Genomic DNA, 14,521 nt, shown 5'->3' with positions numbered 1-14,521 from the left:
TGGATTTATATTTTTTGTACAGTGGAAGTGGATGTGGATTTATATTTTAGATTTCCTTAAAATAAACGTGGATGTGGATTTAGATTTCGTTAAAGTGGATATCAATGTCGACTTAACTCTTCTTCAAGTGGAAGCTATAAATTTAATCTCCAAAGTATGTTGCGGATTCAACTTTCAAACAGGGGTTACAAGTGTAAACTTCTCCAACCCTGTCTTATTTACACATATATTTCTTTATTGCTAACAATTGTTTTTAGCTTGTAGCTTTTGACAATATTAAAGTTGGCATCACACATCAACTCGTGGAACTATTTCTTCGGCAGCGAACTGAGGCAATTTGTCGGGAAGGATAATCAGACTTCCCGACACGGGTCAAGGATCTACCTCGAACACTCGTATCTAATCACAAGTATTCTACCTGCATTCCAGCAATTCAATTTTCAGAATTCTCAAGTTCTATCATAATACCCAGTGTCATCATAATTCAACACTGGGACAATATTTTGCAAAGATTCGCGTCAATCGGGATTCATTAGTCATAAGGTGTCGTAGTTGTCCCAGAACTACACTCGACCTGATTCTCGTGCAGCCCGAGATATGTAGGCAACTCAGAGACCAGAGTTCGGTCATAATCCTCTCAGATTTCCTTTAGCCGGGACAAATAGGCTACTGAGTCAAACGTCTTTGTCCGACAACTCTTTTCATCATTACCGGGCAAAGAGGGACAGGGGTGGTGTTCAATCAAAGGCGGATTCAGGATTTAAGTTTAATGGATTCAATCTTTAAGGTTCATAGCATTGAACGCATTATATATTTCTCGTTATGGATTCATATCAACTATTCGTTGTCATTTTAATAAATTTTTACACATAAATTTATACTCCACGTCGAAAGTACTAGGTTCATCTGAACCTATTGAACCTAGTACCAACACTGTTCTGCATTCAACGCATCAAAGAGTAGTTAAGAAACGGATTTTCATCTCTGAGTATCTAAAGAAGCAAGCATAACCATTTAACTAGCTAAATTGATGCTAGGAACTGGAAACAAAGAGGAAAAAAGTCATTCGTGCCTTGTTAATATTACAGACATTAGCGATCACAAAATTATAAAGTAAGGAAAACTGATTGATAACTATTAACTCATCATATTATTCATACAATAAACATGAGAAATTTAGTTCATTAGAGCAATTTATTCAATCATTGAAACAATTATAGTCAATGTTAGTACCATTAGTTTCAATTTAAAGTACAAATAGATTCCTAAACTCAATTCTCTTGACCAGTGAAATCAATATTTCTTTCTATGATGTTTGAATTTTGGTTCTCAATGGAACCTTCAAATTGGTTAGCTGAAGCATGAGTTAACAATTGTGTGAAGCTAGTATTTTGATCTTCATATAACTGCATCATTGAATTAAAAAGAAAAAAGAATCAAGATCCACAAACAAATTAAAATATAAGCACTGTTAACAAATTAAAAATTATAATTTGATAGTTTAGAGATTAAACCTCAAAATTTAATCCCAAGGATTGTTGTTCCTATTGTTCTATTGCTCGAGCTTTTAAGGTCTTTTGTGGTGCCCTTTTCTTCCTTTGCGCAATTCTCGGTTTCAACCGTTCATATCCATTTCGGTTACCCTTTTTCTTAATTGGATCCAAAATTTGATCATGAATTCCTGAAGAAGGGCCAGCAGATATACTAGATTTTGGACAATATTTATAAGTACCTTTCACATATAACTCACTTTGTGCTTTAGTAATCTCAACCCTCGCTTGATATAAATATTTTCTAACAATTTCTTCAGACTCGACATCATTTGCAGCTAAAGTCATAACAGTAAATGATTCTTTTATCAACCCATTTAAGCGAATGGCCATAGATGAAGCTGGTGTGTTCTTCTTATGGTACTCCTCAAATTCATTTCCCTGTTTAGCATTCTTTGTCCATCTTTTCAGAATGTATTGTTGAGGAATATAAGAAAGGTCCAATTGAAGGAACAAAACTTTCAGTGCATGGCAACACAACCAACCCAAAGATTCAAACATAAGACCACTGCAACTTGTGGAATTGTCCATAGAATTGAATTGAACAGTTTCAAAGTGACCACTTTCTCCTTTGAGGACTGTATATGTGTGACAAGTGCCATTCATTTCAACATTGATCACTTTTTTTAGATATTCCCTGCAAAAGTTCATGTTGAAATCTTGTAAAGATGGTTCTTTTGTATATAATGGCAGTGTGTTTTAATATCCCACAATCTTCTATCGCAAGCTTAGGTATTACTCGACATGTAAAATCCTCTGTTGCCTCAATGTCACACATTTCAACTGCCCGTTGCTCATAATGATGAACAAATTCAGTTAAAGTCATGGTCTCGCAAACCATTTCAGTAAAGACCCTATTAGTGCTCTCACTCCTCTGAGTAGATTTAATATCTGCAGAGAAAATTGATCTACTAAATGCAGGACACCATTTTCCCCTCAAATTATACAACCTCTGAAGCCAATTATTACTCCCACAATCCCTTCTTTAATCATTTCTTGCCATACAGACTCAAACTCTAACTCCGAATTGCACCTCCACAAGAGCTTATCAAAATATTTCTCTCAAAATTCTGGTTTCCAGTAAAGTTGAGGTATATTCTTTTGAGCATTTCTGTCAATATGGCATTCGCATAAGCGATAACAAGTATTACAAAAAACTTCTTTCATGGCCGCTGCAATTGCAGGAGCTTGATTGGTAAAAATGGTTTTTGGTGCTTTCCCTCCTATGGCCTTCAAAAATGTATTGAATAACTAAACAAAAGAACCTGTTGTTTCATCACATAAGAATTAACATCCAAAAAAAAAAAACATTCTTCCAATGATTATTCACACCTACAAATGGAGCACAAATCATCTCATATCTATTTGTACGATATGTAGTGTCAAAAATCATCACATCCCCAAAACACTCATAGTGCAACTTAGATATGCAATCTCTCCAAAAAAAAATTAAAAAAATTGCACATTTCCATCTCCATCTGTTGACACCTAATTTTCACTTCATAAAACGCGTATTCTAATTTTGAAATTTCCCGAGTCCAAGACGGAGTAAGGAGGCCTTTTAAAAATTTTAAAATTCAAAAATCCCGAGAAATTTGCAAAAATTGACGTTTAATTATTATTCTAAAAATTGACAATTACAAGAAATTACGAGTTATTTACTTTCATAAATATAATTCAAAAATAAAATACATATCCCGCTCCGTCTAACTCGGGAAAATTGTTAATTAAGACAACGTATGAATTACGGCTCATTTTGACCGCATTTTTCACCTTTTTTTAAATATTCTCCGGAACTATATCAATATTAGGCTCGCTTTGAAACTAATTTTCTAAATTTGCGAGTTTTAAAATTTAAATTAGCCTAAAATAACTATTTTATTTAGTTTATATCACTTAGTTATTATTTGGTTTATATTAAGAGGGGGTTTTGATTTTAATTTTTAAAACTTAGTTGTGGGGGGGGGGGGGTGGGGGGTGGGGGGTGGAATCTATTAAAATAAAAGGGGGGAAGTTTAACTTAATAAACTTTCCCCCCATCGTTTTCATTTGTTTGACCACCCGACCCCTCTTCTCTCTGTGAGAAAAATGGCGACAGCGTTAGGGTTTGTTCTGGTCTAATTCATGGCGTCTCATGGCTGTTGTACACCGGATTTTTGAGGATTTCCACCCTCTATCATGTTTTCTTATGGTTACCACGTTTATTTTCGCATATTTCGTTTGTTTTGATCTTTGATTTTTACCCGAATAGGGGGGTTGGGATGTTGCTCAGGTCCATCATGTGTGTAGTAGCCATGGGCAAGGCCTTTGAGCCTCTAGCCAACTTGTGCACTACCCACAAAGTGTGAAGGATCTAGGGTAATTTCCCATAGGTCCCTTCCAAAAATCAGGTACTAGGTTTGGGGGATTTTATCTGTTTAGGTATGATTTGTACCGTAGAAATGTTGTATTTTTGTTTTATTGTATGACTAGGTGTACTATTCATTTTTTCGCTGATTTATTAGAATTTAGGGTACAGTTTGTTGGTATTATGTGATTTAGTGTGTAATTGTGACTGGATATAGTACGAATTTGGGCAAAATTGTGAAAAATCCAGTTGACTTTTCTGATTTTTTGAATTGGTAGTGTTTTGAAATTAGGGAAAAATTGAGGGGGGGGGGGGGCGGGGGGGAATGGGATTATTTCCATTTCTGTCCTTAAAACCCTATTTGAGAGGCTATAAGTAGAAAGTCTTTTGGCCATTGTGAGGATCCTCCTTTTTCTAGAAAAAGTCTCAAAAAATTCTGAAAATATCTAGCTTATATACATGAAATATACTCAATAGCTTGTTGGTTTTTGACTTGTGGATCACTGCTCTGTCCCATATTGGCTGCCTATTTGTCATGTTCATGTTGGTCTATCATTAGCAACTTGTATTTGATACATATATTGCTTATAGTCTGCTTGGTTCTCTTTGCCTGGTATGATCATATAATGGTCTAAGTGTGGGGATTTTAAACTAATGCTGAATTGTTTCAAAGGTTTGAGTGTGACACTTGTTTTGTGATACATCTCCCTCCTGTCATCGGCTTGTGTTGTCTAGGATTGCCTCATATGCATGCTTGTCCCCTATTTGTTTGTAATACACCTCCCTTCTGACATTTGCTTGTGCAAACTGAGACTGCCTATTATGCATTCTTGATCCCTATTTGCTTGATTTGAAACTGAACCATGACTGATATATATATTGTTAAAAAACCTAAGGTAGTATCATGTCCCTTCTTTAATATTTTTGGAACTCCTGAACTATTAAGTGCCTTTGTCTGAACTTTTCCCTTTTGCCATGATTAGACTTAATTATACTTGATGAACCTGCATACTTGGCCTTTTGAGTATTTCAACTTGCTTAAAGCTAAAACTAGCCTAAAATAACTCAGTACCTTGTTGTTTGATTCTGTAACCTACTTAAGTGAAAAATCTGGCTAAAAGAATGACTTCTAAAAACTGATTTGGGTCCCTCTTGATCAAAAAGGAACTCTTTAGCTAGGCCAATCATGTATCGTGCCTGGTGTTGTCCCTTGATTCTGTTGAAAGCTAAGTAGGACTTAATGTTGTGTGTACCTCACCTTGATACTGACTAATCTGATTGCTCTGCACTTTCTATTTATTCATTGTTGCTACTTGCTCCTATGCCATTTTGACATTCATGTGACCATATAGTGTAAGTCACATAGTTTAGACCTGTTGGGATATCTATAACACTTAGCTATTGTTTTTCTTCCTTCTCTAAATTATTTGAGTCAAGTCTTTAGCAACTTGTTTCTTAAGAATGGTTTTAGAGTTTTCAGTTTGAGTTAGAGGATTCTTTGGAGTCCTTATGAGATTGACCAGACCATTTAGCAGTATCAATGTAATTCTAGAAATTTGTTTGTCTTTAAAACCAACTACAAGTCTAGGATCAAGCTTAAGTGTTTGGAAGTTTTGGTGTAGTTATAACTCTGGAATAAAATTTGGTTAGAAAAATGAAGTGTATATCAAGTATATGGAGGGTATGCAACACTGTTTTGCTCTCCTAAGTGTGTATATTTGAGGTATATCTTGCGTATAACTTGGGTCTTACACTTAATTGGAAATCTGGGAAAGTTATAATTTGTGCCTATGATTCTGGGCTGCATCTCTTTGGTCTGTTCGACCTCCTTATGTGTTTCTGCACTCAGTTTTGGGCTCTGCTTTGGGCTTCTCTTTTACGATATTGTTTACCGCTTTGGTTATTAATGTGGGCTTGGCCCAAGTCAATGTAATTTTTTTTTTTTTTGGCCTTTATTAGTCCTTAGCTATGTTGATTAGTATACTAATATTGTGCATACTCTTTTTGCTTTGTCCACCCAAACCCGTTGGTAGGCCCCAACGAGGCCTACCGACGTATCTAGATCGAGTCAACCTTTCTTGGAGCATAGCATGGAGCATACGTAATGTTGGGCCCTAAGGATATCTTGTTGCCTATTTATCTCTAATTATGCTTGGTCGGCCCAATATCCCTATCGCTTTATTTATTTATGCATTTAAATTCTATACTTGTGTATTTGCCTATAAATTGGAACCCTTAAGGTTGCCCAAACCCGATTTCTAAAACTATGTAAAACCAAATTTTGCAAACTTTAATAAGATTTTTGACTTCAAACGGATTGCTTAATATGATTTGGATTGAAAATGACCGATTTCATAAATTATGAGACCAATTTGGACATTACGAACATTGTTTTAAAAGGCAGTGTCAGGACTCGCCCCGGGGCTCGCCTCGGGGCAGGGCAGTGGCAAAACGCCCTGGGGCTAACGTGCGGGGCTTAGTACCTATGAAGCTTACGCCCTAAGCGCCCAACTGTACGCCTTAAACACGTCTAACGCCCAACGGCCGGGGCTCGCCTAACAGTTCTTACACAAATTATATTTTAAATTCCTTAATTAAAATCATTCACCCTCATAATTGTTTAACAAAATAATGATACTTAATAGTTTTTCATCTATAGAAATAGAAGATTGGGTGTAACTCATATAACAAGTCGCAGTATTGGATATTTACTATTTGAGAACGTCGTGAGGGTGAATATCACTTTTAAAAAAAAAAAAAAAAACACATAGCGGAATTGTACATTTTCACTTGTCATTGGTCATAAGTCCTATGTATCAGAATTATCATATAATTTTATTTTTTGTTCATGCAGAAGTTATGTTTTAATTGTAATATTGATAAATTTTATTGATTATTTGCTTATAGAGAGATAAAATGAATAGTATGACAGTAATAGTGTTTTTAAGAAACTATGTTTTTTTCCGTGTTTGAAAGTTAAAATGTTAGAATTAATTTGCATTTCATAATAGCTTTTATTTCATTGTATTGTTTATACTTGTAAAATTATGTTATATATAATTACAAGTTATAAGCGGTGTATAATGGATTGCTTTGATTATTTTTTTGTGAGGATCAAGCGCGCACGCGCACACACATACATGCACGCGCACGCACACACACACATACATGCACGCGCACACACACATACATATATATATATATATATATATTTCATTTATTTACAGTTTTCTTTTATTTTTTTATGTAATTTTACTTATTTAAAAATATTTATTGTAATTATATTATTTTAAGAAATACTAAAAATTAAATATCCATGGGGCTTACGCCCCGTGCCTCGAGGCTTACGCCTCGTCGAGGCGTATGTAAAACGCCCCGCCTTACGCCCCTGCCTTTTAAAACACTGATTACGAAACATATGGACTTGAACGTGTAGACTGATTTGGACTAAACTTGTGGGGCTAATTGTGACTATTTAGACTTAGATTAAAAACTAAAGTTTGGCTAAAACTTGACCAAAACATAAAATAAAAATGGATTATATAGTATACTATCAATATATGAATTATAATAGTATGCCTAAAAATTATTTTGTTAAAAGCTATTTTTCGTACTAAAAATATATATACATATATATTCTAAAACTATTTTGGGTGGAATTACGTAGGGTCCTGCTTAGGCTAAGAGCCTTCGGGTATTAGCCTAAGTGTTCTAGTCCGACACCCTAAACGCTCAATTTTGGGTAAAATTTTACCACTTTTGATTCGTGAAATGCGCTATTTTTGCATAAATGACCAATATTTATTTGCGGAAATATTAAGCAGAAACTATTTTTATCACAAACCAATTTATATCTATATGAACATATTATTAGAACCCGTAGGCAAACCGCAATTGAGCAGATCCTTAATACCGGGGTGCCTAACACCTTTCCCGGGTGATCAACAGAACCCTTACCTAGACTCTGTGTAGATTAGGTTTCTTTTAAAATAATCATAAAGCAATTGTTTTAAATGAACCCTTTTCGACTCGATTTTTCCTAATTTCCTAAAAATTAGGTGGCGACTCTAAAAATAAGTACATTTAGAGTACCATTACGTAGAAGTATATTTTTTCTTTTTTCCAGGTACGATTGACAACCGTACTTCCCCGGTACACTTTCCTTCTTAAATGAGGCAAGTGCAAATGCGAATCGGAAAATATATGACACGCTCCACCATCTACTTGAAAAGAGTAAAAAAAAAAAAGTTTGAATCCTCTGATTGCATATGCATAAAACGATTCAGAAGAGCTTGAGCATCTCCACTATTAATCATACTTCTCTTACGTGCTTGTATGAAATTATGAGTGTCTTGTTCAATGAATCTAGCATTTTCAATACCACCCGCTTCATTTTGAATATACCTAACAGCTTTTTTAGTGTGAATGCCAACATCAACCATAGAACTGAATATGTCTTTAGTAGCACCTGTAAGCCTTCGGCCAGACAATATGAAATGCCTCAAATTTATCTTTATCATCGAATGGTTATGCTCATCAGAAAATTCAAATACTTCCCATATCCCATTTGAAATCTTAAACTTTATACGAGCCATGCAACCACATCTATATTGTAACCTACGTTTTCTTTCCCGATAATTAGAATACAGAGGGGATTGCCCTCCACAGGAACACAGAAATAAACACCTTGTTAATTCTTTGCTTCGGTTATATGTTTTTGCTCCCTTTCTAATACTGAAATCTTTTGCTACAGCAAAGGAATTGTATGCTTCCTAGGATTCCTCTTCAGAGTCAAATTGTATGTTACCATAGTCTTCTTGCAGCCATGCATGATATTCTGGGATACCTCCTGCCGGTCCAGCCCTAATACTTATCGGATCAATGTCAACGCATTCATCGAGAATTTGGCCAGCTCTAGGAACTCTAAAGTCTGGCCCAAAGAGGATTTCAGAACCACTCATATCCGCTTGGAGAGCGATTACTTGATCTATACCGAACTGTCGAAGCACGCGTACCGGAGCGTATGGCTGGAGGCCTTTCAACCCAATAAGCTCAATATAGTAAAGCCTCCTACCTCTTATATAGGCCGTGGTAAGTGATAGCAAGGGGTACTTCCATTGGATTTGATCACTAGTTCGGGAAGCCAAGAACTCATACCAATCGTGAGTACCAACTGGAGATACGAACGGTTTCGTCCTTTCATAAAAACTACCAATTTTGTTTGACTCACTAAAGCATATATCTGTCATATTCGGGCGTTGGTAAAAATGCTCCATTGCCCACATCTGGAGGAGGAGATTGCAACCCTCAAAGAAACTTGTTTCTCCCCGTTTACACTTTCCCAAAGCTCGGAGTATTTCTGCCAAAATCATGGGAACCAAAGTGAGTTGCGCGCCATCAACCCCTTTAAAGAGTGCTCGAGCCACAGAACATATGCAAGTGCTGATTTTTCCGTATTCACGTGGGAATACCAAAATCCCAAGTAAGGCAACCGCAAATACAATGGGACGTCTAGCTTGCCAATGAGCGGGAGTGCATGAGAATTCCTTCTTGAACAGCTTGTACCCGTCCTGACAACCGTACCTCTCATATAGATAATCCAACAATACCTAGTTATTCTCGAAGCATCGGAGTTCCTTAGTGTTCTTCAACCCCAAATAGCGGAGAAATTTCTTTCCCGATTGACTGTGCGGGATAATCTGACCCCTCCCTTGGTATTTTAAGTTCGTGAAATAGCTTATTTCTTCCAACGTGGATGTGAGTTCAAAATCCTTAAATTTGAAGACCACTCAGTTTGGATCCCAAAATTGGAGTAAAGCTCTAACTACGTGTTTGTCGGGAGTGATCTGGAATAGCGAAGGGAGGAACTTCAACATCCTCGTGACCGCCAGTCTACAACCCAGGTCCAAATCTTCCCACCATACCCTCAGCTTGCTCGGGACGCCACTGACCATTTTAATTTTGGGGATTTGAGGGACGAAATCCATCCTACAAAAAAAAAGAAAATAAATGATTTTCCAAACTCGACGTGTCATGATTAGGCTTGGATCCTTCTATCATTATCACGTTACACATAATATGCTTGTTGGTCATTGGGTTATGAAACCCGTCGACAATTTGGTAGGTCTCCTAATTGTGGAGTCAATACCTAGGACCGACCCACCTAAGGTTTATGCATGCATGACCTAATAGAATTGGTGGTATAGCTCTATCTTAAGTTTTCTAAGATTTGGCTTACTAGACACAAGGTTCTCGAGCGGACTACTCGAGTGAGAAGGCTACGCGGTCACCGGAAATTAGGACACCCCGCGCATATGCCAACTCTCCTAAATTTTGGAATTTTTTTTAAAAAAATTGCAGGTGCGCAAAACACACCTCGCGTGTACGTGTGATAGTGTGAGTTTCCAGAAATGGAGGAAAAATGAACGGAATGCCAGCTAAGGAAAGTAGCAACATATTATTACATAGAAAATTTCACATAATAAAACAATCATTTAAAGCACATAAGAGAAACAATAAAAGCAATAATAAAGGCAAAAATAAAGAAAAACAACCAAAACATCCAACAAATTAATTGTTAACCTAAGTTGTTATGGTTAAGAACCTAAGTTCCCCAGCGGAGTCGCCAAGCTGTTGTACCCCATTTTAAACGGGTCAAATCGGAGTACAACATTTTGGTGAGTCCTAGTTATTCGATTAAGGAGTCGCCACCTAATTATTTTAACGATGAATTAGGACACCTATTTTTACCTAAGTAAACATCTAAAAATAAACTCTAATTTAAATGGTCTTACTAACCTAATAAATTCTAGGTAAGGGTTCTAAATATCCTAATGGGAAGGTATTAGGCATCCATTAGAATCCGTTAATTACGGTTACCGACCAAACTTAGGTTAATATCGGAAAAATATAATAAATAATATCTTATAAGTAATTTTAAGAAAGGTATCTCATAAAATGCATATACGTAATTAAAATAGAGGAACTTTGCAAATAAACAACATAATGCGTTTCTAAATTTGCATAAAGAAATAACTATCTTCAAAAGGCCAAAATCATTTTTTATAAATTATACATCTTGATATCATTTTATAAAAGTATTTCCGCAACGCCTTGCGTGAATTCAAATAAGGAATTGCACATAAATAATAGCTTTAAAAGAAAATTTAGCAAATTTGAGCTTTGAATAAGAATTATGTTATGTGAATATGGCGATGCTAAAAATCTGGATTTATTCTACAAATGTGATACACAAAAAGGGCGCGAGTTTTTTATTTTTTATTTTTTATTTATCTATGCTCAATTATAAAAACATGCATAATTGGATCAAACTTGAAGAATTGTTTTAAAAACTATACTTGAGTCCATATTTGCATATCAATTAAATTTCTAAGATAGTAAAGAACAAAAACGTGATCCCCTTAATTCAAAATATGTGTTCATACCGCTGAAAATAGATTATTCTAGTAACATAAAAACGTTATAGGTATTATAAGCTATTCTAAAATAAGAAGAAGAGAAAGAAACCGATGGAATTGACTACTAGTTTTCTCCCTTAAGTCAACTACCCCGTCTAATTCTAAGTGTCCTATAGTCAGTAATCTTAAGGCAAACAAATAAACATATACAAAGAGAGAAGAATTAATTAGTCCCGAGGTAAGCTAAAATCGACAATAGCCCCTCTCTTTGTTTTGTTGGAAAGTTTTCACGAAGAGGGATTGAGTGCAACGGAGACACGGATGCGAAATTGAGCCGCAGATTGAGTCTCAAAACGAGACTTCTTGTGGCAACGAAAGTCTTTTACGAAGACCCCAATTTGCTCCCAAAGTGTACATGCGAAAAAAACAAAGATAAAGAATTAGAAATGTACGTAACCATTAAATAAGGCAAAACATATATGATGTAAATTCAAAACAGATCAGTGAGTTATATATACATAAATATTATGTATATTTGAGTATACTTCATATATACACATTCATAAGGATGCTTAGAGGGTTAATATTGGAAGGCTTTTGCCCCCGTCTTCCCGACATTGCACAAGTTCCAAGGGATTTCCATGAATCCCAGGCATGGCTAACATCGGGGAGGGTTCAAGCTTAATCCATAATGACCAACTAATCTCCCCATAAATGTATTAACTAAGGTATACTGGTCATATACATAATCAAACACAATACACTTGTAATGTAAGAATCATAAAAATTGAGCAGGCAGAACACGACATGCCTTACAGATCTGATCCTATACTTCCTAATCAGTTAACAGAGATTAAGCACACTAACTAGTTGACATACATCTGGTGGTATAACCCGAAATGAGGAAGATTAAACACTGCCTAATCATTGGGGATTTAAACAGGTGCAGAAACACAACATGCTTTACCGATATGACCCTTTATTTCCTAAGGCAGTTCAGGGACAAGGAAAACAACAACCCGGCATTCCATAGAACATTTACTAAATGCAGCAGTCCATTAACAACCTAACAACTTTTAATTAAAACAGTGGACTGCTTTTAGTTAAAAGCCACATTAACAACTTCCAAACAACAGTAAAACCTTAACTCAGTGCAGCAGTCCAACACTCTATATTCCACTCGAAATAATTCAGGTCACACAGAACAAAACAAGCAAACATGCAAGTGTGCATCATATACAGAACTCAAATGAGGCATATGGGGAATATTCATGCATATACAGGATCAAACTAATGCATACTTGCACACATATAGAGATTTAGAGATCAGCAAGGTATATTTTGCTGTATAAAAAAAAACACTTAAATCCCACATACATCATAGCTGAAACAGAGGCAGTAAATCAAACATTCTTTTTCATTAAAACAGGACAAAACTAGTCAAACAAGGAAAATAAGATCAAATACGATAAATTATAGGACAAAACTAAACTAAAACAGGAAAAGGAAAGCAAAACATGACAGTGGCTAAGTTTAAACAAGAGTAAGGAACATTCTGGTTCTACAGTGTTTGAATCTATTTCTAGCACATTGTTGAAGTATAGATCTCATGCAAATCATCAAGGGAAGAGAGTATTTCAAAGTTGAGTAAAGCAAGGACTGAGTATACCCTAAGCATGCCAAAGATAACTTTAAACAAATAGAAAACATGGACTTTCAAAAACTGTCGAAATCAAACATTTAGAGGTCCAGCCTCTTTGATCCAAAATCCTATATGCATATCTAACCCTTAATTTAAATCTCAAATATAACCATATTGTACCCTCAATACATGACAAAGATCACCATAAACCAATGCAGATACTACCAGATCCAGGATAGAATGAGATAGGGCACTCATATGAAATATGGATATGCATTTTTTACGGTAAAGGGATTAACAAATTAAATAATGATTTATGCTACCATTATTTGACAGAGAGAGACTGATTTCAACTAGTATCACTAATATTTGAAAGAAAATGACACCATATCTCATATATTCATAGATGCACACACTAACAAATACTAGCTTAAGTAGGCAACCAACATAATATTCATCAAACTACTCATTCGCATAGTTAGACAGATTCCAAATGGACAGTACCCCATGAAGAAACAGGAACAGTATGCTCTTTCACACATTTCTGAGCTTATACAGCATACAAATCCACTTACACCTAACATATACCTGCTAATTTTGACTTATTAATATCACTAAATTAATCAAACATGTGGATAGATCCAGGTAATTTAAGAAGCAGGACCATAAACCATATATAAATGTACATTACAGACTGTACTTCAATCCTATTTAAACCATACGACATGTATTTAAAGACTGAACATAGTGTTAAAGTAACATGTATCTGAACATATACTTGACTAAAGATTAACTAATAGACATGCTAATCATATAATTAACAAACTAAACACATAATCAGATCTAAAACAGTGGACTACTCAACAAAACCAAAAACTAGATTTGACTACATCATACACTCCACTTGAAACTAACAGTCTTAGTACAACTACCTATCATCATATAATATATCACACATTCAACTAAGACAGAATAATAAACACGGAATCAATCTAAGCTAGTCACATAACTAATATCTAACTACTACATAAAAGCTACAAAAAATTAAAAGAGAGTAGGAATTTACGGACCTTCTCCGGGTGCAGCGAACAGGGGTTTTAATCTCCAATCTACACTCGAACACTACTAATTCCGAGCTTGCATGCGCTCAAATTCGGAGTAGCAGCAGGGGCAACAGAAAACAATATGATTTAGTATTCTTTGAATGAATATCGAGAAGTATTGAGACTGATGAAGACTAATATTTTCTAGGGCAATTGAGGCGGCTGAAAAAAAAAAAACCCCTCTTTAAGGTTCCAAAAGGATTTGTATTTATAGATCCATATTAGGGTTTGCTAGGATTCAAAATTTTGGGCGGGATTTCTTGGTCCAAACGTTCGGATTTTTTTGGGTATTTCCACCACCCGATCAGAAAAGAAAGAAATGGACAAAATCCATTAAAACTTTGTACCCGAAAATGAAAAGGAACTGATAAAGAAAAAGATTTGAACTCACAAATAGACAAAACCTCATTAAGGATTTCCAGATCGAAAAGAAAACAGAAAGAGGGGAAATCACCTCTTCA

General features: G+C 35.5%; 1 protein-coding gene across 1 annotated transcript; it reads right to left on the bottom strand.

Moving 5' to 3' along the window:
• Positions 1–1,544: 1,544 nt before the first annotated feature.
• Positions 1,545–8,492, bottom strand: LOC132624346 (protein FAR1-RELATED SEQUENCE 12-like). Its single transcript, XM_060339138.1, has 3 exons — positions 8,225–8,492; positions 2,327–2,441; positions 1,545–2,187 (listed from the first exon to the last, which is right to left on the bottom strand). The coding sequence occupies exons 1-3, from the start codon at positions 8,490–8,492 to the stop codon at positions 1,545–1,547; spliced, it is 1,026 nt and encodes a 341-aa protein (XP_060195121.1).
• Between the last annotated feature and the right edge of the window lie 6,029 nt (positions 8,493–14,521).

The sequence above is a fragment of the Lycium barbarum genome, chromosome 12 (assembly GCF_019175385.1).
Source record: "Lycium barbarum isolate Lr01 chromosome 12, ASM1917538v2, whole genome shotgun sequence".
NCBI classification, from domain to species: domain Eukaryota; kingdom Viridiplantae; phylum Streptophyta; class Magnoliopsida; order Solanales; family Solanaceae; genus Lycium; species Lycium barbarum.
Note: the sequence above shows the minus strand (reverse complement) of the source record. Positions and strands in the feature narration are given on the sequence as shown.